General features: G+C 37.6%; 1 protein-coding gene across 1 annotated transcript in view; it reads left to right on the plus strand.

Annotated features, from left to right (window-relative positions):
• NFAT5 (nuclear factor of activated T cells 5) overlaps positions 1 to 26,523 on the plus strand; it is a 107,590-nt gene that overhangs the window by 59,758 nt on the left and 21,309 nt on the right. The window contains exons 3-5 of the mRNA XM_049786327.1: positions 13,991 to 14,549; positions 22,090 to 22,282; positions 23,736 to 23,926. Coding sequence (XP_049642284.1) covers positions 13,991 to 14,549; positions 22,090 to 22,282; positions 23,736 to 23,926 — 943 coding nt within the window. The remainder of the gene's footprint in view (positions 1 to 13,990; positions 14,550 to 22,089; positions 22,283 to 23,735; positions 23,927 to 26,523) is intronic.

Genomic DNA, 26,523 nt, shown 5'->3' on the forward strand with positions numbered 1-26,523 from the left:
AGACATTGAGAGAATTAAAAAAATATTGATAGCATTTGCTGTTTAAATATGAAATGGTTAAAAATGATGACTCCTAACAGAGTTTTGAAGGAGAGCAGGATTGGCTGCTATCAGGTATGAGGGCCTGAAACAGACTTCTAGTTCTGCAATAAAGGTTTGTGTTTCACAAATTCTAAGTCAATTTAAAATTTAGAAACTGGCATATAGGTATTCATGTACATTCTTTATTATTTAATTGTTAAAAATGTATTTTCTTAGATTCACCAATCTAGATTTTTTTCCCTTTTACATACTACTGAGAAAGTGAGTAAGCATGATGCTGCTAATCCATAATCCAGAATATTGGATAAAAGAGTGTCTTTCAAACCTTTTTCTGCCTCTAATACTACTCACAATTTCACATATTCTCATCAGTAGCAACTTTTTATTGGTAAGTTCTGGGGGTAGGGTGGCGGGAGGACATACTTTTGCAAAACTTCCCTCTCCATTGAGCCCAATATCAAAATCAGTGGGATGTAGTGAAACTCACCCATCTGAAATTTGTACTCCTCCCCATTTTCAAAAAAAAGATTTCTATTTTTGTCTTATTGGAAAGGTAGCTATGAGTTTGAAATTCAACTCATATGTGAATGAATCAAGGTTTTAGAGATATACTTTCTGCATAATATTATAAGCTCTCAGTGACTAAGACAGAATATTTTCCTAACACAGAAAGTTATCTTAATGAATTGAAGGTATTGTTTTTTGCAAAATATGGAGTTGAAGAAATAGAAATCTTGAAAGTATTCTTTCTGGTATTTTAGTTGATATTTAGAAGAACTAAAATGTATGCCAAATTTGGGGTTTTGAAAAAATATGACAGGTATTTTTCTTAAATTAAGTTTACTGAGGTCTAGTTCACAGGAAACAATTATTGTTTTAAATCTATTTGTGTGCTAATAGTTTTTATTCTTTGGTTCGATTGATTTTTTTAAATTAATACTTCCTTTTTTAAAACCAGGAAATCCTACTGTCAAGAGATAGCTCAAAGAGCAGGAGTGAATACCTACCAAATACAAGGAACTGGTTCAGTCACTGGTATTTTTTGGCCCCTCAGGCAATACTAAATGAGCCTAGCCATCTAGAGAGGCACTCCACAGCAACACATCCCAAAAGATCTAAATAAATAAAATTGAAATGCTTTCATAGAGGTGGATATTGAACTTTATCTTCATTTCAAGAATTCCAAGTATGGGTCAGGGATACGAGTCAATGTTCTCATGTTGATCTTGGATTCAACCTAGCACTCAAAAAAAAAAAAAAGAAACCATCACATTATCTTCTTATTTAATTCTAGACTCTGTCTACTCTGTCTTTATTTTGGAATATGGCATTATGTTTACTCATTTTTAGCAAAAAACGTCTTGCTAAAGTTACTATTAAAACGTTAACATTTTAGGGCCCGGAGAGAGCACAGCGGCGTTTGCCTTGCAAGCAGCCGATCCAGGATCAAAGGTGGTTGGTTCGAATCCCAGTGTCCCATATGGTCCCCCATGCCTGCCAGGAGCTATTTCTGAGCAGACAGCCAGGAGTAATCCCTGAGCATTGCCGGGTGTGACCCAAAAACCAAAAACCAAAAAAAAAAAAAAAAAAATTAACATTTTAAAGCTGGGGAGATAGTATAGCAGGTAAGGCTATGACATAGGTTAGATATTCAGCTTCACCTATGACCCCTCACGCCCCAGCAGAAACAGTGCCTGAGCACAGAGCCAGAAGTAAGCTCTGAACACAGCCATGTGTAGCCCAAAAGGAATAACTGAAAGGGTTTGCCACATTCATAAACAAATGGCTTTTTCTCATTACTGATGAAGATCTAAACAGTAAATTATCAGGCCTAAGCATTGAACTGTTGGCCTGCCTTAACAACCAGGCCAAATATGGCAAGCAGGTGAGCCCCCAGGCCTCCCCTTCAAAAAAAAATCTGGGACCAGAGAGATAGCACGGAGATAGGGCATTTTGCCTTGCACACAGCCGATCCAGAACAGGATGAATGGTGGTTTGAATCCTGGCATCCCACATGGTCCCCCGTGCCTGCCAGGAGTAACCCCTGAGCGAAGCTGGGTGTGACCCCAAAACAAAACAAAAACAATCTGATGCTGGAGAGTTAGTATAGTGGGTAAGGCACTTGCCTTGTACTTGCACATGATCTACCCAGGTTAAATTATGCTTTATTTGTAAATATTTCCTTACTTATTATCCTCACAATAATTTTAGAAACTCCTTGATAACTTTCTCAGTTACCTAAATCTTTAGAAAATAGCCTTTTTTCTTCCTGTTTTAGGACCACAGCTGTTACTAGTTGGGAGCCACTCCTTTCAGTCTTTGGGAAACCTTATAGTGTTGGGGATCAAAGCTGAGCAAAGCATGAGCCATCTCCCAGTCTTAGGAAATTCTCATATTTCAATCATTCCTAGAGCAAAATATGTGTATAAAAACATAATTTCTGAGGTCAGAGAACTAGTACAGCAGGTAAGGCTCTTGTCTTGCTCATGGCCGGCTGACCCAGATTCAGTCTCTGACATCCAAAATGGTCTCCAAGCCTGCCAGAAGTGTTTCCTGAGTACAGAGCCAGAAGTAAGCCTAAACAACTGGGTGTGCCCCCCCAAAAAGATACAATTTTTATTTTTATGTTTTTTTTACATATTTTCACATTAAGAAATTAATATAGAGTGGGCTCATTTTTAATTGCCAGTAAGTATGATCATATTAGAAGCAAGAAGTAGTGCCATCACTAACAATTAGATACATAGGGACTGAAGAGATAGCTGAATGAATCGAGTGCATTCTTTGCATGTGGGAGACCTGGGTTGAATCCCAGACACTTACGGTTCTCTAAGTGCCACTACAGTCACAGAGCCCTCATAGAGCCACTGCAGTCACAGAGCAATCACAGCGCCAGAGAAGCTTCTAGCTGCTGCTTTTTTGTGGGTGACTCCCCCTTAATTAATTATATAAGTCATACTCATAAAGTTGTAGAAATAATACTCTAACTGGGACAGATATTAGAGGAATGGATTGGGTTAATAAATATTTTACCAATTCAGATGACATTTTTCACTTAAATATAAAAATCACAATGAAAACATTTGTTTTTTTGTTTTTGTTTTTTTTTTTTTTTTTTTTTTGAAAACATTTGTTAAGTGTTAGCACAGAGACCTAGGTTTAGTTTTAAATATTAAATAGTTCTTTTTAAAACAGTGTGGGGTCAGATTGATATACAGTCTTAGGGTGCTTGCCTTGTGGACTGATGACCCCATTCAGTCCTTGGCATTACATATGGTTTCCTGAGCATTGCCAAGTGTAGCTCCAAAACAAACAAACGAAAAAGGACAAATATACACCAAGTGTGGCTAAAGGAGGTTTTTCAAGTGGTAGAGCATATGCCTACCCAGCACCACCAGCCACAGTAGTCTCTGAACACCATTGGGTGCAAGTATTTTCAGAAGTGGTCTCTCTTAAAACAATAATCTTAGGGGGCAGAATAAAAGTACACTGGATCAAGAATTTGCTTGCAGATTTTTAAAAAATACCAAAATGCGGGGCTGGAGAGGTGGCACTAGAGGTAAGGTGTCTGCCTTGCAAGAGCTAGCCAAGGAATGACCGCAGTTCGATCCCCCAGCATCCCATATGGTCCCCCCAAGCCAGGGGCAATTTCTGAGCGCTTAGCCAGGAGTAACCCCTGAGCATCAAATGAATGTGGCCCTGAAAAAAAAATATCAAAATGCCCAATGAACTGTACTCTTAAAAAGTAACAGAAAATGGTGCTGTAACTTATCAATCCCCCTCCCCTCAAGATAACAGATATATTGGATACATCTTGAATTTATCTTTGACATAAATATTAAATTTATTAACTTTATTTCTAATGGATGTATATGTTCATTGGCAGTATTTTAGTCCACTGAGACAATCTTAATTCTTCTCTTTTCCCTCCTTCCCCAAATCCTCTTAATTAAAGTAAATTAGGGCATCTAAAGTGATAGTACAACAGGTAGGGCTCCTTGCACCTGGCCAACCTGGATTTGTTCCCCAGCACTCCATATAGTCCCCCTATTTCTGCCAGGGTGATTGATCCCTGAGCAAACAGCCCACCATAAGCTCTGATTACTGCTGAGTGTGGCACAAAACAACCAAACAAAAAACAAACAAACGATCGCCAAAAAAAAAAAAAAAAAAGGGTAAATTTGGTGCCAAGAGACTGTACAGGGCTTAAGGCATCCTTGGCCCCCTTGTTTTGCATTTCACTGATCCCAGTTTAAATCCATAGTACCACAAAAAGTTCTCCAAGCATTGCCAGGGGTCAGTTACTCCTGAACACAGCCAGAAATAGTCTTAGAGTACTCTGGGTATGGTCATTTCTTATATTAAGTCAGAAAATATCACATTAAAGCCCCTCAAAATCTTTCATGTTCCCTTCCACTCCTTCCATGCATTATAGATTTACTTGTTTCTACCTATTTTTTCCCCACATACCAAATCTAATAAGATTAGTGTGGGTTTTGTGAATCACAAAAGTCTGAATTTGAATCTGATTGCTATATTTTTTCTATCATAAAGATCATAGGTTTCCAAACTTAGTTGACCTATTGTGCCCCACTTTTCAAAAAAAAAAACCATTCCACAAGCCTTCTTTAAGTAAACAGAAAGCATTTCCAAAATTTTTTTTTTACAAAACTGATTTGTTTTATATTGTTTTGAAGTTAAATCCAGGTACAACTATACCTGGGCCATGGAATCTACTTTCTGACTTATCCTTACCTCATTGGGGCACTGTAGGCTAAGCACATACTTTGTCTTAGAGTCCCAGCTCACCTCTAGCACTGTATGTTTTCCTATGGACCACCAGTTTTACCCCTAAGCAGAGGACTAGGAATAACCCCATATACTGCCTAAAAACAAAGAAGGAACATGGATTGAAACAGATAGCTTCTGAAAGGATGATTCTGTCTGCAGGAGCCTTGGATTCAATCTCTGGTAACTTATGATTCCCTTACCACCAGGACCAAACCCCTCACCCCCAGTCTGGTTCCAGGTCCTGAATACCACCCACCAGGTGTGACCCCAAAACAAAAAAAACCATACTATATTTTTCAATTTTTAAAGAAGGAATATGATAAAAAGTGTCTGATCAATTATCAGAGCTTCTAGTAAAGCAATTATAGTTTTTGTTTTTCTACCTAGATTATTTTGCTTATAGTTGGGGGTCTAATAAATAATCTAATAAAGGCTCAGTGTAAAACCTATTAATTAAATTAACTTAGAAGATTTCAGTGACACAGAGAAATCTTTGAGGAATAGTTGTCTTTTTTATTTATGAACTTCCTGCAGACTTTGCAATGCAATAAATGTAGTTATCAACTACTATAATGATTCCTTTTCTGTGTTTAAATAAGAAGAAACCATCTTTCTTTTTCTATTGAAAAGGATTTAAAAAACATACTTTACCATGCTTACCTATAATGCTTATTGTGCTCAAATACTCTGAGTTGAAAAAAAAAGCTATATTAAAACATTGCTCAAAATTAAGTACTTTGTTTTTCAGGAAACATTAATAAATATTCTGTGAAACTATTTTTATGCTTTCAAAGTAAAAATAATTTTAAGAAAAATCTTATTAAAATTAGAAAAGTTACTATTATGGGGCCAGAGAGATAGCATGGAGGTAAGGCATTTTTGCCTTCTATGCAGAAGGTTGATGGTTCGAATCCCGGTGTCCCATATGGTTCCCCGAGCCTGCCAGGAGCGATTTCTGAGCGTGGAGCCAGGAGTAACCCCTGAGCGCTGCCAGGTGTGACTCAAAAACAAAAACAAAAGAAAAGTTACTATTATGTAGTATTACAACTCTAGCATTTAAATAGACTGAAAAAGACATAAAGGTCTCCAGTACATAAGTAAAAAACTTTTTAGCTCTGATGATGGTGCTGTTGGTTTTTGTTTTTAAGGGTTTTTGTTTTAAATAATACTTGGTGCTGCTTGGGACTTACTCCTGGCTCTGCACTTAGGAATCATTTCTGGTGGGCTAGGGAGCCATAATGGGTATTAGAGATTGAATCACAGTCTGCCAGAAAGAAGGCAAAAGCCCAACCCACGGTACTATATTGCTCTGGCTCCAAACTCTTTTTAAACAAAACTTGTATGACCAAATTTTTGTGCACATGTCATATATACCTTGGAAAATGTAAAGTGATAATATTATTTGAAAGAATATGTAGGTGTATAAATTTGTGAAATTAAAAAAAGTCTCTTACCTTTAAAGTACAGATAGTTTTTACTGCTTGAGTGTGTTAGTCAGATCATACTATCTTCTACTGTTCTTTTTCTTTGTTTTGTTTTGTTTGAGCGGGCACATCCAACAAAGCTTATGGCTTACTCCTGGTTCTGCACTCAGCAATCACTCCTGATGTTGTTTGGGGGACTAGATGAGATTCCAGAGATTGAACCCAAGTCAGCTGCCTGAAAGGCAAACTCCCTACTCACTACAGCTCTCCAGCTCCTTTCTTCCACTATTAAGAGAGCTTGCATAAGAGCATACTCTAAAAATACCTATCTGAGAAAAAAAAATTCTGGTTTATGGATTAGATTGTGTTATAAATGGGAGAACAAATTGGTGAATATGAATTAGCAAATAGTTTTGATAAGAAATTTACTCACATAATTTTATTATGATGTTTCTAACTTAAACTTTTAAAGCTTGTTTTTATAACTTTGCCTATTGTAGCTTGTAAACTTGCATTGGTTGGGGAAAATACAGGTGAAAATTAAAACCATTTTAAACGTGTAAATGAAATTATCACCCCTACAATTTTTGAGGTTTTATTTTGGGGGGTGTTGCTTTTGTAAAATAATCTGGATTGCTTATTTTATATGCTGGGATGCTAGTTGTTTTTCTATTAATACACTTAACTTGCATTCTAGCTTCGTCATTCAGAGACAGGCATCGTGTGGTGGGTTATGTGACAGTGTCTGTCAATAGTGAAGACAAATAGTACCAGAAACATTTAACCCATCTAATTTCACCCAGGGTATAGGTTGGTCTTATTTTTTAGACTTCTCATAAGTCTTTTTCTTTCTTTCTTTCTTTCTTTCTTTCTTTCTTTCTTTCTTTCTTTCTTTCTTTCTTTCTTTCTTTCTTTCTTTCTTTCTTTCTTTCTTTCTTTCTTTCTTTCTTTCTTTCTTTCTTTCTTTCTTTCCTTCCTTCCTTCCTTCCTTCCTTCCCTTCCTTCCTTCCTTCCTTCCTTCCTTCCTTCCTTCCTTCCTTCCTTCCTTCCTTCCTTCCTTCCTTCCTTCCTTCCTTCCTTCCTTCCTTCCTTCCTTCCTTCCTTCCTTCCTTCCTTCCTTCCTTCATTTCTTTTTTTTTGTTTGTTTCATTGTTTCTGAATAGTGGGCTAATACTGATTTAAACTAAACATTTTATGAACTTTACATTAATATTATAAGAAGAAAATAGAAAACAAAAGTTGGCATGTAAGGTGTTGACAAAGCAGGTTTGCAGCCACTTTGTGTGTTCTAGATGTTTTCGGTCCCTTGACAACATAAATGTTGTCTGTAATTACTGTTTTTTTTTTCCCTTAAATATCTTTCTTCTTTGATTTTAAATGTCCTTATATTTGATGACTTTTATCAGGCAAAGATTTCAAAGATTTGGAATTATTGTTACCAACAAAAAATATTTGAATAACTAAGGTTGAACAGTGTTTTTTGACAAGAAATTGTTTCCAATTATTTGTGCTGATTTTTATTACCATTTTCTGAACAGGCAACAATTTACCCCTTCTCCGTTCCACTATTGGTTCACTTAACACACTTGGCAGAATTTTAATGTTTTTATGGCTTTTAAAGCAAACTCAACTGATTTTGCTTTTTGTTAAAATGTTATATATGAGCATATTAAAATGGCAGAAATCACACACTTGGCCTTGAAAAGTCAGTTAAATGTGATTTGTCACATTTTAAATCCATTTGTTTCTTTTTAGGACTAATGTTTCTAATTATAAATTTTTCTATAAGGAATTATGTATAAAGTATATCTCTTTAAGGTATATTAAACACTAAAATCAAATGTTAGTTTGAAAAACAACTAGTAAGGCCTGGAGAATAGTACTAAAGATAGGTCACTTTTCTTGATGCAGCTGCAGTGACTCAGCTTTGGCACTTTGTATGGTCCCCTGTGTACCACAAGGGATCATTCCTGAGCATAAAACCAGAAACAGCCACTGAACACCACTGGTGTGACCCACTCCCAGCCCCACATAACATTCTTTTTTTTTTTTTTTTTTTTTTTTGGTTTTTTGGGCCACACCCGTTTGATGCTCAGGGGTTACTCCTAGCTATGTGCTCAGAAATCGCCCCTGGCTTGGGGGGACCATATGGGACGCCGGGGGATCGAACCGTGGTCCTTCCTTGGCTAGCGCTTGCAAGGCAGACACCTTACCTCCAGCGCCACCTACCCGGCCCCACATTCTTGCCCATGAATACTTTCAATCTTAAAATTTAATCTAAGCATAAGATATATTAAAACATTGGTTTCTATATGTACTTTTTAAAAGTACTTTTTAAAATGCTTTTTGCTTGGAATGATAGTCCAGCTGTAGGGCCTTTGCCTAGACACAGCCAACCCGGGGTGGACCCGGGTTCAATTCCCGGCATCCCATATGGTCCCCTGAGCCTGCCAGGAGTGATTTGTGAGCACAGAGCCAGGAGTAACCCCTGAGCACCACTGGGTGCGGTCCCAAAACAAAACAAAACAAAATAAATAAATAAATAGATAAATAAAGTAAAATGCTTTTTGTGTGTGGTGCATGGGATCAAACTCAGGTCTCATACACATGTAACACATGTAAGGCACAAGATTTACTGTTGAACACATTCCTAGTCCATAAAATACATTTTAATTTTCACATAAAGTTAGTAAGTAATACTTGTATGTTTTCATACAAGTAAATTCATAAATTCCTTAACTGGATCACTGCAAGATACACAGTTATAAAGTTGTTCATGATTAGGTTTCAATCATATAACATACAACACCCTTACCAGTCCAAATTTCTTGCCATCAATGTCCCTCGTTTCCCTCCCACCCTTCCCACTGCCCTCTCCTCTACCTGCCTCTGTGGCCGACATTTTTCTTCTCTCTTACTCTCTCTTTCTCATTCTCCCCCTCTGCCTCGTCCCTCCCCCTCTCCTTCCTCCCATTTTTTTTCCTTTTTAGATACTCACACATACAATGCAAGTTCATTACTAGCATTTAGTGTAATTGGCTATTGCTAATGGTAGAATTAGATTTACATGTGGAGGACTTTGTGTTCCCTCCCTTTGCTTATAAATTTTAGAATTAATATTTATAGACTATAATTTTCTACTATTAAACTGTAGGAATAGTTTTATACAGTTTTCTATCAGTTATCTCTTTGTTTTACTGTACTGTCTGATCACAGGAAATGCTATAGAAGCATTTGACTCTCAGTCAGGACCAAAGAGATGGTTCAGGGGTCAAGACACTTTTCTTGCCTGTGACCGACCTTGGTTTGATCACTGAGAATCTCATATTGGTCTCTCAGCATTACCAGGTGTGGCCCAAAAACCAAAATAGAAAAAAATATAAAGTAGTAGAAAAATAATAAAATAATTTTTCATTAAAAAATTATTCATGGGGGGGCAGTCAGGTGGCGCTAGAGGTAAGGTGTCTGCCTTGCAAGTGCTAGCCAAGGAAGGACCACGGTTCGATCCCCTGGCGTCCCATATGGTCTCCCCAAGCCAGGGGCGATTTCTGAGCACGTAGCCAGGAGTAACCCCTGAGCATCAAACAGGTGTGGCCCCAAAAAAAAATTATTCATTGGGCCACAGCATTTCTACAGCAGGTGGGACACTTGCCTTGCATGTGATTGACCTAGGTTTGGTCCCCTGCAGAAATGATTTCCTGAGTGCAAATAGAAATACATCTCTATTTCTGCTCAGAGGGAAAAAAAGCAAATAAAATGTTTTTTTTTAAACACTTCTTAATTGGAAGTTTTATGTTTTAATATGTAGCAATTAAGCATTGTCCCTGAATTTCTAACATAAAAATAAAGTAAAAAAAGAATTTTTATATTTCATTTTAAAGAACTTAAATGTCGGGGTCAGAGAAAGTACAATGGGTGAGGCACTCAACTTTCATGCAGTTGACCTGGATTTGCTCTCCTGCATCCCATACAGTCTCATGAGCCCACTAGGCATGATCCCTGAGTGCAGACTAGGAGTAAGTAAGCCCTGAGCACTGCTGGGTATGGGACAAAGGGCAAAAAAAAGAGGAAGAAGATTTAAAAAAATTAAGTATTTAAAAGTATAGATGAAACAGTATGCACCAGCATTTTACTTCTGTACAAAGTCAGTTAAACTATCTATTAAATGATGCTCTGAATAGTCTTTTGAGCACCATTGGGTATAGTTCTGGGGGCTCTTGAGCACCAAGAAAACCTTATTACCCTGGTTTTGAGGGCCCTTGTAGTATTAAATTCTTGAATCCCAAAACTGAACTCTCCAGCCTGTTACAAAAACCCCAGGGATTCTTGAGCACTGCTTGGGAAAGCAAAACAATATACATTATTCATAAGGGGACCACAGGGTTTTTTTGGTGTTTTTTTTTGTGTGTGTGTGTGTTTTGTTTTTTTTTTTACAGTTTTTATATTCTATTTTGCCTCACTACGTGGGGTTACTAAATTTAGGTGATGCCTTGATAAACAAAGTGTAACAACTCTTTCTCCCATTTTTTTGAAGTACCATAATTTATAATAGTGTTAATAATAGTTTCGTCCATGCATTGTTCCACACCCACACCTGACTGCCCTCTTTTTCTCCACCACTGTCCCTAAAGAAGTAACAACTAGAAGAGATAATCACCACCAGCAGAACAACAATGATAATCTTGGAAACAATCTTACAAATTACCAAAAAAAAAAAGTTTCCCTTAGTTGCAGTCTTAAAATGAATAGAATATTTGTACTTCAGGTTCAAACAGATGTAGATTTTTTAAAGTAATGTTTTTATTTAAAAGATGCCAACTGCTGTCTTCTGACAGTTTGTTTTCAGCTTTATAGTTTTGTGCTAAAACCTTTCTATTTGGGGCTGGAATGGTGGCGAAAGTGGTAGGGCTTTGCCTTGCACACAGCTAACCTAGGACAGGCTGTGGTTTGATTCCCCCGGTGTCCTATCTGGTCTACCCAGCCAGGAGCAATTTCTGTGTGCATAGCCAGGAGTAAACCCCGAGTGTCATTGGATGTGGCCCAAAAACCAACTGCCCCCCAAAAGAAACCTTTCTATTTAATACCATAAACTTAAGGTAAAGAAAAAAAATTTTATATTAAGTACCCAAGGGAAAATGTATAGCCTATTTCTATTCATATAGGGTATAACAGCTTGACAAACCTGTCCCAGAACATAACATTTTATTATTATAATATCAGTTATATATATGACTAGGGGGCTGTGATAAGATTTGAAAGATAAGATCATATCTAGCGCAAGCAAAGAGTGATGTGAAGTTATGATTGTTTTTCTCTTACACTTGCCATCTAACAGAGATCCCTGAGATGTTAATATTTTCCGTTTTCGTGTGTACGTTACTTAGATTTAAGTGAGTGGGTGGAGGGAAGGAGTCATAGAAATACAAGTTCACAGCATTTATGCTGCATGTTTAATTTGCTCTTCTGTAAGTATCACATACTGCATACTTGTATTTCTCTGAAAATGAAGCTCATAGACTCATACACACACACACACACACACACACACACACACACAAACAAAATTAGGTTCATGTTTGCCAATAGTTGGAACAGATGGAGGAATGTTACACCTAATATTTTAATTTCTAAAATATATAGTGTTTTTCAAAAAAAATCATTATTTAAACCCAAAGTGGCTACAAATCAGCTCCTAAACTGTCACTGACATTAGAACATAGATTTTGTAGTTTCTACAAATTTTTAAAAGATTTATTTACTAAGAAAACACTGCTTTATTGCATGAAACAAAATTGATAAATTTTTCTTTAAATTGGAATGCAGTTTAAAGTGACTGAACTTTCCCATTTCAGCCTCTGCATTTGACAGAATATAAAATGGAAAATGGAACTGGTATTATCTAATTGTTCTAGACTCTGATGGTAGTTGGGGAAAATCTTTCCATGTGGCACTACACAGACCATATTATTGAAAGTGAATATTAATTACTATGCTTTTCAGCTTTGACCACAATGAAAAATTATCGATGAATTAAATTCTTTCAAGTGATTTGTTTTGGTACATGTTTTCATTTTAACATAGATCTTTGGGGATTGGAGAAATAGTACCTGGGGTAAGGAACTTGCCTTGCACGTGGCCACCCTGGGTTCGATCCCCAGAACCCCCATATAGTATCCCAGCCCTGCCAGGAGTGATCCTTGAGCTCAGAACCTGGAGTAAGACCCGAGCACTGCCGGGTATGGCCCAAAAAACTAAATAATAAAATAAATCTTTGGCATTTGGCTTTTTAATTACCTAAGCATTGACATTTCTAGATTTTATTCTTTGTTATTGTAATGAATGTTGCAGTTCCTATTACTGCACATCACAGCTTTAAGTTTTATCATACCACCTTAAAACAGTGGCATACTTTGCTATAGATAATATTTTAGACTTAAACATGTCTTTCAATTGTCTGTCACATGTAAATCTGTTTTTGGTTATTTTTTTGTGTATGATCATAAGTGTTTTCATATCTTACACAAGGTAAAGCAATTTTTCTAAAATTTTAGGGTTGATAACTTTCAACCTTAACAATACTAGCATACCTCTTATCATATATTGTTAAAGTTAAAGTAATATTTTCATTGAGCTGTCCTGCCAGTTGCCTTACATTTTGAAAAGAACTTTTTTAAAAGTTAGCCAAAATGGATAAATGGTTTTATAAAATAACCACTTTATAGGAACTAATTTTGGTACTCTTCAGAGATATTTTTCCAGCTTAACCTTTTTGCTAGACTTTAGCTAATAAATTTACTGTTACTCATATTAGAAAATTTCTTTACTATTTAACATCAAACAGATGTTAGAGATGAAATGGGTAGCGGTAATCAGTTGTTGAATGTGTTATCAACTACTTTATGAGAGAAATCCATCCATCCGATATTGATCTTTACATTTTTTTACCATAAAAGATGGATTTATTCATTTTAGAAATCATAGTTTTGAATTGCCACTTCCAATTTCTGGACACCCTTGCTGATTAACTCATTTATTCTCTACAGCCCAGCATGTTTCAAATCAAACCTTTCCACTTTCGTTTCTGTAGATTTTATAGCAATCCTAGTGATGGTACCAGTTCCATTTTACCTCCAGTTCAGTTGATTTTATATTTTTCTATTTATTTATCATTTTATAATTGATATCTGGAATAACCAGCAGCTCTTTTCTCATTTACTTTCTCATATTTTTATTCCAGGATTTGCCTCTGAAGCAGGGAGTGTCTGCATTAAAAATGACCTGTAGTTCTCTGCTTCATAGGTTAGAAACTTATTTTAATATTTTGTGGCTAAGCACAGTCCCACTTTTCAAATTCTATAATGAATTATTTAATTGGCATTGAATATGGACCACAAGCATATATTTTACATTGGGGTTTTCTTTTATTATTTATAATGAAATCTGGCTGAGGCAATAAAATCTTTATTCTTGCTTTACAGCTTAAAATATTAAATTAGATTTTTTTTTAAAAATCTATCAATTATAACAAGTAAAATAATGCTATTTGGACATTTTAAAAAATTCACTTCTTAGGCCTTGTATTGCTTGAAGCATTTATATCTAAAATGTAACCAAATTCCAACTATTCATTTTGGGGAAAAACAATCAGTTCACAATCACATTTTCAATGGGACTGCTAGCCAGTGTAGGCAAAAACATGTATTGTGTATTTACTCTTAAATTATACACTGCAGATGCTTCTTCAGCTCCCTCCTCTTCCTCCATGGGCGGTGCTTGCAGCTCCTTTACCACCTCTTCCAGCCCTACCATTTATTCTACCTCAGTCACCGACAGCAAGGCTATGCAAGTGGAGAGCTGCTCCTCAGCCTTGGGGGTAAGTAACAGAGGGGTAAGTGAAAAGCAGTTAACCAGTAACACAGTTCAGCAGCATCCATCAACACCGAAGAGACACACAGTCTTGTACATCTCACCACCACCTGAGGACTTGCTGGATAACAGTCGGATGTCCTGCCAGGATGAGGGGTGTGCATTGGAATCTGAGCAGAGCTGCAGTATGTGGATGGAGGATTCCCCCTCCAACTTCAGTAACATGAGCACCAGTTCCTACAATGATAACACTGAGGTACCTCGTAAATCACGAAAACGAAATCCAAAGCAGAGGCCGGGGGTCAAACGACGAGACTGTGAAGAATCTAATATGGATATATTTGATGCCGACAGTGCCAAAGCACCTCACTATGTGCTTTCTCAGCTTACTACGGACAACAAAGGCAACTCAAAAGCAGGAAATGGGTTGGTATTCACATTTTTTTAAAGTTCTATCACCATAATGCAAAACAAAGAAAAAAAATCATTCCCCACTTTTCTTAATGGCTCGTTCGCATATAAAGCAAAGATAATAATTTTTATCACTAAATACATGAAAAATTTAAATTACCTAGTTTTACTCTAGAAAAGATATTAATTTAGCAATAGGTCTTATTTTATGAAAATTAAATATAGAAAAATCTGCTTGAAATAATTTTCAAATGGATGTATACTTTTAAAAGATTTAAAAGACTCTCAGTCATAGAAATAGCTATTAATAAAGTATCTGAACTCAACTTAAAATTTTCACAGAGGCTACTTCATGTATTCTTTCATGTTTCCATTTCTATGAGGATTTTTTGAGTTTTTTGCTTGTTTTGTTTTTTGTTTTTGGACCACACCCGGTGGTGGTGCTCAGGGGTTACTCCTGGCTCTGTGCTCAGAAATCACTCCTGGCAGGCTCAGGGGACCATATGGAATGCCAATAATTGGACCCAGGTCGTCCGGATCAGCCTTGTGCGAGGCAAATGCCCTACTGCTGTGCTATCACACAGGCCCCTCTGTGAGGATTTTTGGACTTTTATTTATATAGATAAAATATATGTAAATAAGAAAAATTAAATCTAAATGTTACTTATCAACATTTAGATTTGTGTACTTTAAGATTCAAGATTATTTGTCCTGATGTATAAGTTCATAAAATGTTTTAAAAGCTATTTCTCATTCTAGGCAACTTATTTGAGATGTGATAGAACAGGGTTGTTAGATGTTACATGTTAGAGGATTTCTTTAGTTTTGTAAGTTCATTCAGCACTCACTATATCAGCACTATGATAGAGTATTCTTGGCTCTACAGAATTGTCACCTATTTTTAATTTTTTAATTTCTTTAATGCATTCATTCTAACACTTAATTGCTAGCCTTTTTGACTGGATTTATTGGATTTGAAAGATTACTTTTTTTGGAGACAGGTATGGCACTTTAGTATTACCCACAATCTTCTGCAATTTCCAAGTGCCCCAAAGTAATAGAGAGTTTTCCACTGGTTTGCTACTTGATGACATCATTGATAATATTTTTAAATATGGTTCATTATAATAGATTATTCTTAATGTATACCAAATAGCTTTAAATACATCCTCAGTATATTTTAAAGCAATAGCTGCCATTTAAGTAATAATTATTTTATAATTCTATAATTATAATTCTTCTATGTTCTCAAGTAAAAGGGGTTACATATTTACACACTTTTTTTGTTGGTTTTTTTTTTGTGTGTGTGTGCGGTTCCAGGGATCAAACCCACGTCTCATGCATGCAAGGCAAGTGCTTTGTTACTGAGCCACATCCCAGCTTGGGTGTTAAGTTTAAATTTTAAAAAAAATGCACACTAAAATGTTTTTCACTTTTAGAAAATCTGGATTAGCAAATGAATTTAAAAACCTTTCTTAAAATGATAAATTCTAGAACATAACATTTGTAGATTATTATTTATAGAATAATAATCTTAAACATAATAGCACAGCTCTGTAAGATTCGTGTTTATCATAAATACTGGTATATGTTTACTTGGGCTTTAATAAAGGGAGGTCTATTTTTAAGTTCCAGGAGAGATTTTCATTTTTATACTGAAATCAATGTTAAAGTTTCAAATAAAAGATAAGTAAGATTTTGACTTAAGAGATAGTCAACACACATGATTTGCAGTTGCTATTAAAGAGATAACTTGACCTACATCTTTTCTGCTTCTACTTTTGTATGATAGATATATCTTAGAAATGATTTGAGGTTACCCAGGGAAAGTATAATAATATTTGTCAAGACAAAAATCTCTCATGAAATAATTCATGGAACAGAAACTCATCAAGCAGCAGAAGAAATGTCCAGCTTCTTAGGTAATGGAAAAATATTTGACACTGGCATATATGGAAATGATGGAAGCTTAAAATTTGAATTTATAAAATGGTATTAATAATAAAACCATATATAAATACATAGAAAAGTAAACCTTTGGACATACTTAAGAGGCTCTCAAAATTATGTTTTTCAATGAGAAAAATATTAGAAGTGAAAGAAATGCAGAAATGTTTTGAAAGACAAACTCAGATCTAATGTGCCATAAATTTGCAAATATATAGTGCTTAAAAAAACCTTTTTTTTCTTAGTCTTGGGTCACACTCGACAGTGCTCTTGGCTCTGCATTCAGGATCTACTCCTGGTAATGCTTTGGGACTATAAGGGATCCCAGGTATTAAATCCTGGTCCGCCATGTGCAAGGCAAATGCCTTACCCATTATACTATCACTCCAGCCTCATTTCAGCCCTTATTTTTAAAATTGTTCTCAAATATATTACTACAGCAGTTTATTGAGCTTCATGATGGACATAACATTTTGTATTATTAAAATATTATATGCAGTTACAATTTATTAAGAAATTTACCATGTTTGTAAAGACTGCTTAATGATTCAGACATTCCAATCCATGTTATTTTTCAATCCTTTTTCTTTGGGGGGGGGGGGTCCACACCCGGCAGCGCGCTCAGGGGTTACTCCTGGCTCTATGCTCAGAAATCGCTCCTGGCAGGCTCGGGGGACCATATGGGATTCCAGGATTTGAACCATTGTCCTTCTGCATGCAAGGCAAACGCCTTACCTCCATGCTATCTCTCTGGCCCTATTTTTAAATTCTTTTTTTTTTTTTTTTTTTGGTTTTTGGGCCACTCCCGGCAATGCTCAGGGGTTACTCCTGGCTGTCTGCTCAGAAATAGCTCCTGGCAGGCACGGGGGACCATATGGGACACCGGGATTCGAACCAACCACCTTTGGTCCTGGATCGGCTGTTTGCAAGGCAAACGCCGCTCTGCTATCTCTCCGGGCCCATAAATTCTTTTTTTTTTTTTTTATTTTTTTTTTTTTTTTATTTTTTGGGCCACACCTGTTTGATGCTCGGGAATCACTCCTGGCTAAGCGCTCAGAAATTGCCCCTGGCTTGGGGGGACCATATGGGATGCCAGGGGATGGAACCGTGGTCCTTCCTTGGCTAGCGCTTGCAAGGCAGACACCTTACCTCTAGCGCCACTTACCAACCCCTATTTTTTTTTTTTTTGGCCACACCCAGCTTTGCTCAGGGGTTACTCCTGGCTGTCTGCTCAGAAATAGCTCGGCAGGCACGGGGGACAATATGGGATGCAGGGATTCGAACCAACCACCTTTGGTCCTGGATCGGCTGCTTGCAAGGCAAACACCGCTGTGCTATCTCTCCGAGCCCTATTTTTAAATTCTTTTTTTTTTTTTTTTTTGTGGTTTTTGGGTCACACCCGGCAGTGCTCGGGTTATTCCTGGCTCCAGGCTCAGAAATTGCTCCTGGCAGGCACAGGGGACCATATGGGGCGCTGGGATTCGAACCAATGACCTCCTGCATGAAAGGCAAACGCCTTACCTCCATGCTATCTCTCCGGCCCCTATTTTTAAATTCTTAAATAAGTATCTCAAGAGTTAGTAGCATTGTTTTTTCTAGGTATTCTAAAAATAAAGATGATGTCATCTAGATGTGAAACCTATTTTGTGTTTTGTTGTAAAATTCTTTTTGTAACATAGAAAACCAAAAGTAGGACAGAGAGTGTAGAAACACTAACAATTCTAAGGAGAATATGTTAAGTGGGGGGTTACCCTCTAAATATTATTTAGAAGTAAATTCCCATGTGTTAATCAACCTCTATTTTTTTCTTTTTTGATTTTGGTTTATTTTATTTATTTTTTTTTTTTGGTTTGTTTTTGTTTGCTTTTGACCACACTTGGCAATGCTCCGCCTGGTTGGTGTTGGGGATTATGGTGCTTATGGCATAAAATGCTCGGAATCAAACTCGGGCCTTCTGCAGCCAGGCTGCATGTGCTCCAGTATGCGGAGCTATTTTCCCAACCCTTTTTCCTTTTTTTTAAGTCATCATGTCTTAAAGTAATTTAACTATTCCTTAGAACTAGTTGGGGTATTTTTTATTTTACTTTTTTTATGGTTTTACAGCTAAATTCAAATCGGTTTTCCATTTTAAAACTGAGTTTGAAGTAATTTTAAGGAACTTTTTTTATGGATTTGTTCCAGAAATTTTTTTACTTATCTGCATTCTTAAACCATAATAATATGTAGACTTTGTCAGCTCATACCATTTTTTTTTTTTTTTGGTTATCCTGGGATCAAACATAGGAACTCACACATACAAGGCAAATGCTGCTACTGAGCTATATCTGTGGCCCTTCACATAAGAGTCTCTATCCCAAATATTTTATGAAATAGTAAACATCATCATCATCCACTTACCCTAATAGATATTAGTTTGGCTAAGGAAAGAATATAAAATCCATATTTTGCCAAATTGGTACTTTAATTTTTCTATTTTTTGTAATATAAATACTGATTTTAAATACCTGAAAGATGCAAAAGTAGAAGAAAATAATTTATATTCTATTTACTCATTACATCTATTACTGTTGCATCAATCAGTTTTTTCAGTGCATATTTAAGGAATGTCTTTACATAGTTCCAGTAAATAAAATTTTTTAAGTTTTATTCTAAAATAAGTCAAAAGCAGTTACATTGTAAAATTACATATAAGGTTATACTGTATATTCATTTTATTGAGAGCAAGTGTTTGAAGTTTTATGCAGAAGGATTAAAAAGAAACAAGGTTTCATCTGTAGTTGCAGCTTCAAGTTAATACTTTAGTTTATAGAACTTATTCTTCTAGACTCTTTTAATATACTTAATTATGTGAGATTTACATGAATAGCCTTCATTAACCAATTCTGTAGGGTCTATTCTTTTTCATTTTAATTTCAGAAACTCCCTGATTTCTGTTCTTTACCCCTTTTTTTTCCTATTCCCCTTCACCAGCAAATATTTTTCAAGAACTTTTGCAAGGTTCAGAGACTATTGATGTGATTGATCACATCTTTTTATTAGTTTGTTGGTTTGTTTGGAGTCACACCCAGTGGTGCTTTGGGATTACTCCTACTCTGCATTCAAAAATCACTCTTGTCAGGCTCAGAGAATATATGGGATCCTGGGGATCAAACCTGGGTTGACTCTGTGCAAAGCAAACGCCCTACCTGTTATGCTATCACTCCATTCCCTGATTGATCGTATCTTTTTGTTTTGTTTTGTTTTGTTTTTGGGTCACACCTGGCAGCGCTCAGGGGTTACTCCTGGCTCTATGCTCAGAAATTGCTCCTGGCAGGTTCAGGACCATATGGGATGCCAGGATCCGAACCAATGACCTTCTGCTCGCGAGGCAAACACCTTACCTCCATGCTATCTCTCTCGCCCCATATTGATCATATCTTAAGGACATGAGTCTCCATCTTATCTAGTCTTTTTTTTTTTTTTTTTTTTTTTGGTTTTTGGGCCACACCCGTTTGACGCTCAGGGGTTACTTCTGGTTATGTGCTCAGAAATCGCCTCTGGCTTGGGGGGACCATATGGGACGCCGGGGGATCGAACCTCGGTCCTTCCTTGGCTAGCGCTTGCAAGGCAGACACCTTACCTCCAGCGCCACCTACCCGGCCCTTTATCTAGTCTTAATACTTTCCTGTGCATCCTTTCTTTTTTTCTTCTATCTCCATCTTGACAATAAGGTTTCAGCCAGCTCTGGTTGCAATGAATTATTACTCTTCCTCTATTTGTAAGGGATGGTTGAGGCAATAATGTAATTAAAGTTAGAAGGATAAACATTAGAGACAGATTTAAAGTTGCTAAAGTATCATTGTTCTTTTCATGTTTGAAGTGACATTTTTCTTGGGGCCTGTTTGCTTTTGGAGGCTTTGTACAGTCGCATCTTGGCTTCTGGATCTTCAGTGTGAATCTAAATCTCAGGAGTCATACAGGAAAAGGGATATATGACTTAGTGATAGAGTGCTTACTTTGTGTACTTGATGCTTTAGATTTGATCTTTGGCATCATGCATTGAGAAGACCTTTTAGGCCCAGACTCTGTGGCTCTATATTTACTTTTTTTTTGAATGCCAGCTGTCAAACTTAGGACCTCACACGTGTGAGGCTATGTGGTGTACCACCAATCTACATCTAACTTTATTTTTGGTTTTTGGGTCACACCCGGCAGCGCTCAGGGATTACGTCTGACTCTTTGCTCAGAAATCACCCCTGGCAGGCTCAGGGGACCATATGGGATGCCAGGATTCAAACCACCGTCCTTCTGCATGCAAGGCAAATACCTTACCTCCATGCTAACTTTCCGGTCCCTTGATTTTATTTTAAAATGCATATTGATCATTTTAAATCTGTATAAAAATTAACAGTATTTTCTATTTATATTTTTTTAATTTTTGAACTTACATGTACAACATGAAATTCTATCCTTTGAAATACTTTTCTCTGGACATACATTCCACATAGTGAATATATAATAAATGGATTTTAGAAATGCATTTTTAAAATTTGTATCACTTTAAAACCTGTTATAAAATTTATATATATATATTGACGGATTTACTTAATGTCAAATAGAAATTGCAAGCTTTAGTAAAAATAGAATAAAGCTAATTTTCCAATGAAAATTGAATCACTCATTTTTATTATAATTTTGTTTAAAATATCTAGTAAAACATACAAAAGAACATTTTGCACATGGTTGAGTTTTTTTAAGGTCTTCTACTTGTTCGTTTCCTTTTATTACCTCTATCTTTTTTTTTTTTTTTTTTTTTTTTTTTTTTTTGGTTTTTGGGCCACACCCGGTAACGCTCAGGGGTTACTCCTGGCTATGCGCTCAGAAGTCGCTCCTGGCTTGGGGGACCATATGGGACGCCGGGGGATCGAACCGCGGTCCGTCCAAGGCTAGCGCAGGCAAGGCAGGCACCTTACCTCTTTGCGCCACCGCCCGGCCCCTATTACCTCTATCTTTTAACTGCTTTGCAAACCTGAATAATAGTGATGGTTAATCTTGTAGCTTCATATAATATCTACATAGATCACTTAAGAATTTTATTTTGGGGCCGGAGAGATAGCATGGAGGTAAGGTGTTTGCCTTTCATGCAGGAGGTCATCGGTTCGAATCCCGGCGTCCCATATGGTCCCCTGTGCCTGCCAGGAGCAATTTCTGAGCCTGGAGCCAGGAATAACCCCTGAGCACTGCCAGGTGTGACCCAAAAAAAAACCACCAAAAAAAAAAAAAAAAAAAAAAAAAAAAAAAAAAAATTTTATTTTGACCAAAGTACCTGAAAAATGATAGTGACATTAATTGTTCTCTTTCCTATCATGCATTTAATCTTCCTCCTACCACACATATGCCTTCTTTTTCTTCCCTGTCTAGTTTAGTCTCTTTTAGTTTTGTATGTCATAATTAAATTTATTATAAGTTTTTAAAGCTACTTTGTTTATTAAGTGTATATTCCCTTAGGTTTTGTTTTATTTTGTTACTGGTTATTTTTAATATTGCCTATTCTGTTTCTTCCTTTATCTTAAGTAACTTAATAGAAAGCATTCTGATCTTTTTCTCTGTTGTGTTTTGACTTTCTCAGAACATTAGAAAACCAAAAAGGGACTGGAGTAAAGAAGAGCCCTATGTTATGTGGACAGTATCCTGGTAAAAGTGAGGGAAAGGAGCTGAAGATAGTTGTACAACCTGAGACCCAGCATCGAGCTCGGTACCTAACTGAGGGTAGCCGTGGCTCTGTAAAGGATCGAACACAGCAAGGCTTTCCTACAGTAAAGGTATTACCTTTATTCAACAATATATAAAAACCTTTCTTGTTTTACTTACTAGCTCTTTTAAATTTATTATAGTTTAGTTAGATAATGTGTTTCTAATGATGTTGGCATTTAGTTTTTTGCTTTTAATTAGCAAATACCTATAATAGAAGGGGAAGAATTCATGTATGTCTAATAAAAATAAAAGTAAACATCTGCGGGCCCAGAGAGATAGCACAGCTGTGTTTGCCTTGCAAGCAGCCGATCCAGGACCAAAGGTGGTTGGTTCGAATCCTGGTGTCCCATATGGTCCCCCGTGCCTGCCAGGAGCTATTTTTGAGCAAACAGCCAGGAGTAACCTCTGAGCACCACCGGGTGTGGCCCAAAAACAAAACAAAACAAACAAAAGTAAACGTCTGCCTAAGGCACAATCATAGTATTGTCACCGTATTATCTAATTTTTGTTTTGTTTTTTGGTCACACCCATTGAAGCTCAGAGGTTATTCCTAGCTATGCACTCAGAAATCGCTCCTGGCTTGGGGGACCATATGGGACGCTGGGGGATCGAACTGTGGTCCATCCTAGGCTAGCGCACGCAAAAGGCAGAGATGCCTTACCTCTAGTGCCACCACTCTGCCCCCCATTATCATCTAATTTTTATTTTATTATTTTGTTTTTGTTTTTGTTTTTGGGCCACACCCGGTAATGCTCAGGGGTTACTCCTGGCTATGTGCTCAGAAGTTGCTCCTGGCTTGGGGGACCATATGGGACACTGGGGGATCGAACCGCGGTCCGTCCAAGGCTAGCGCAGGCAAGGCAGGCACCTTACCTTTAGCGCCGCTGCCCGGCCCTAATTTTTATTTTAAATAAAAGAAGAAATTAAGGGTCCGGAGAGATAGTACAACAGATAGGGCATTGCCTTACATGCAGCCGACCCAGGACGGATGGTAGTTCCGTATGATCTCCTGAGCCTGCCAGAAGCAATTTCTGAGCGCAGAGCCAGGAGTAACTCCTGAGTGACGCCGGGTGTGACCCCCCCCCCCAAAAAAAAAAAAGAAGAAGAAATTAAGTGCCAAAGAGATAGTGCAGAGTTGTTAAGGCACAGGCACTTACCTTAACCACCACAAGGAGTGATCCCTGTGAGACAAAAATAAGCCCTGAGGGACCAGAGTGATAGCACAGCTGTAGGGCAATTGCCTTCCATGCTTCTGACCCTGGTCTGACCTAGATTCCATTCCCAGCATCCCATATGGTCCCCCAAGCCTGGAGCAACTCCTAAATGCATAGCCAGGAGTAATCCGAGGGGTTCAGGGTGTGGCCCAAAAAAAACAAAAACAAAAAAAAAGAAGTAAGCCCTGAGCATCACTGGGTGTTCTCCAAAATGAAAGAAAGAGTAGAGGATAGAAAGGGGGAGGTAGGGGAAGGGAAGGGAGAACTAGACTAATTCATATTTATGTTTTATGTTATTTTACTCCAGTTGGAAGGCCACAATGAGCCAGTAGTGCTTCAAGTGTTTGTGGGCAATGACTCTGGTAGAGTGAAACCACATGGATTTTATCAGGCCTGCAGGGTAACTGGACGAAATACAACACCTTGCAAAGAAGTAGATATTGAAGGCACTACTGTTATAGAAGTTGGCCTTGATCCAAGCAACAACATGACACTGGCGTAAGTACTTGGAAAATATTTTTTATTTTACAATAAATACAGTTTTGCAAGTGGCAGAGAGAGAAAATTTCGAAGTGTATGAAATATACTGAGTATTTTATTAAAATGTTTTGAACAGGGGCCGGAGCAATAATACAGCAGGTAGGGTACTTGCCTTGCATGTGGCAAACCTGGGTTCACTCTACAGCAGGGGTCTTCAAACTTTTTAAAGTGGGGGCCGGATTATGGTCCCTTAGAGAGCTGGAGGGCCGGACTATATGAGCTACTAATTCCTACTCACACTGCACATATCTTATATAAATAAAATGAAAACCATTTATAAATAAACAGATCACGCACCAGTATTTCAGTGGGAACTGTGGGCCTGCTTTTGGCTAAAGAGATAGTCAATGTCCGGTTCCATATTTGTCACTGCCAGCCGTAACAAGTGATGCAAGTGGGCATCAGTTAATCTTGATCTGGTTGGAGATTTCAGATGTTTCATTCTTGAAAAAGCCTGTTCACAGGCATAAGTGCTACCAAAGATGGTTACCATTTTGAGTGCATGGTTCCTGATATTTGGATATACACTGAGTGTATATGCTGGCAGGTATCTTGGCAACCAAACAGCGCTCACTGCTGGCGGGCCGGATCAGACTCCTCTGTGGGCTGCATGTGGCCCACAGGGCCATAGTTTGAAGACCCCTGCTCTACAGCATATGGTCCTCAAGAATTGCCAGGATTAATTTCTGAGTGCAGAGCTAGATTAAACCCCTGAGCATTTCCAGATGTGCCTCCCCAAAATAAAATGTTTGAACATTGCAGATAAAAGCTATATTACTGCAAAATGAATGATGAGCTAAAATTAATTCTCTTGCCCTTTGCTAAAGAAGTCACATGGTGAAAGTAAAAGAAATGAAAGCCAAATAAATGCTGGTTTTTATTTCTTTGAGTTTTCAATATTAACCTTAAAAGCTAAAATTGCAATGTGATATGTGATCCTAAATTTCTCTTTTTAGTATTTGCATTAGAAACTCTTTAAGAGAGGTTATATCTGATGTCTTGGCTCATCTTTTTTTCCTAACACTTCATTTAGATACCATGATTTACCAAGTTGTCATTATTCAGCCAGGTATTCAATATTCCAACACCACTCCCACCACCAGAGTTCCCCAGTTACCCATCCCTCAGCCTACCCCTTTAGAAGGCACAGAATAGGGGCCAGAGAGATAGCACAGCGGTGTTTGCCTTGCAAGCAGCCAACCCAGGACCCAAGGTAGTTGGTTCAAATCCCGGTGTCCCCCGTGCCTGCCAGGAGCTATTTCTGAGCAGATAGCCAGGAGTAACCCCTGAGCACCGCCGAGTGTGGCCCAAAAAACAAAAGAAGGCACAGAGTAACTTGTTACTTGTTACAATCTATATCTCATAATGATATTATTAAAATCATTGTTTGAGGGATTTGCTGAGCTGTTAGATGCTAATTAAGCCTTTTGTGCTTTTGTTTTTACTCACTGAGCTTAGAAGGCTTCTACACAACTATCCCATCTAATTTTCTGTATTCCTACTGTGCTGTCAGTACTGTGAACTTGAGAGATGTTGCATGGCCACATAAGTGGCGGCATGCTCCAGCAGCTGTGGCATTAGAATGATTCAACAGCATGGCATCTTGGGCCTACCAGGTTTGGCTCTGCTGCAACTTCTCTTCAAGATGGGTCATGGTGCTATGCTGCTTAATGAGGGCAGAAGCAGGTGTGAGTGGATGGAGCTTTGGGCCCTCCAACAGGGCATAGACTTGGTTTGCCCCATCCCAAGACAATTCCCTGTGACCTGGGTCCTGCCTGAGATAAGACCTCCCAGTTTCAGCTTGTCTTGACTCATCTTGATGTGAAGAACTTTGCTGATCTAAATTCACCTTCTGTTTTTGTCTTCCTACATTAAAAAAATAATGTTCTGGAACTATTATTCTGAGAAAGATATAGATGTTGTATGAGGGATCAGATTCAGGGCCTTACACATATGCACAGTGTGTGTTCCACCACTGAGCTATAAACATTTTTCTTTTTTTTTTTTTCTTTTTTTCTTTTTTGTTTATTTGTTTTTAATAACTTATCTGAATGCACCTGTTCTCTGGGGGGAGGGGGGTTATAAAGCCTGAACTAGTTTTCATTTCTGCCCTGGTCCTACTGTCTTTCCCACTCGCCTATTCCCACAGGGACAGCGAGCTTCTGGGAGAGAGATCTGCCTCTTTATGGGCAGTGGTCAGTAGGAGAGGATGAGGGGATGTACAGGGAATAAATGGGTTATAAATTTTTTGACACTAAATTTTTAAAGTAAAACTTATTTCCTTGGGGCCGGAGAGATAGCATGGAGGTAAAGCATTTGTCTTTCATGCAGAAGGTTAGTGGTTCAAATCCCTGCATCCCATTTGGTCCCCTGTGCCTGCCAGGAGCGATTTCTGAGCGTAGAGCCAGAGTAACCCCTGAGCACTGCTGGGTTTGACCCCTACCCAAAAAAAAAACTTATTTTCTCAGCATTAGAAGTATCTGGATAAACTCAAAAAGAGACTTCTTAATTTATAGTAACAACTAAAGCATCTCATTGTAAATCATTATATTCTG

Source organism: Suncus etruscus, chromosome 14 (assembly GCF_024139225.1).
Source record: "Suncus etruscus isolate mSunEtr1 chromosome 14, mSunEtr1.pri.cur, whole genome shotgun sequence".
In the NCBI taxonomy this organism is placed as follows: Eukaryota; Metazoa; Chordata; class Mammalia; order Eulipotyphla; family Soricidae; genus Suncus; species Suncus etruscus.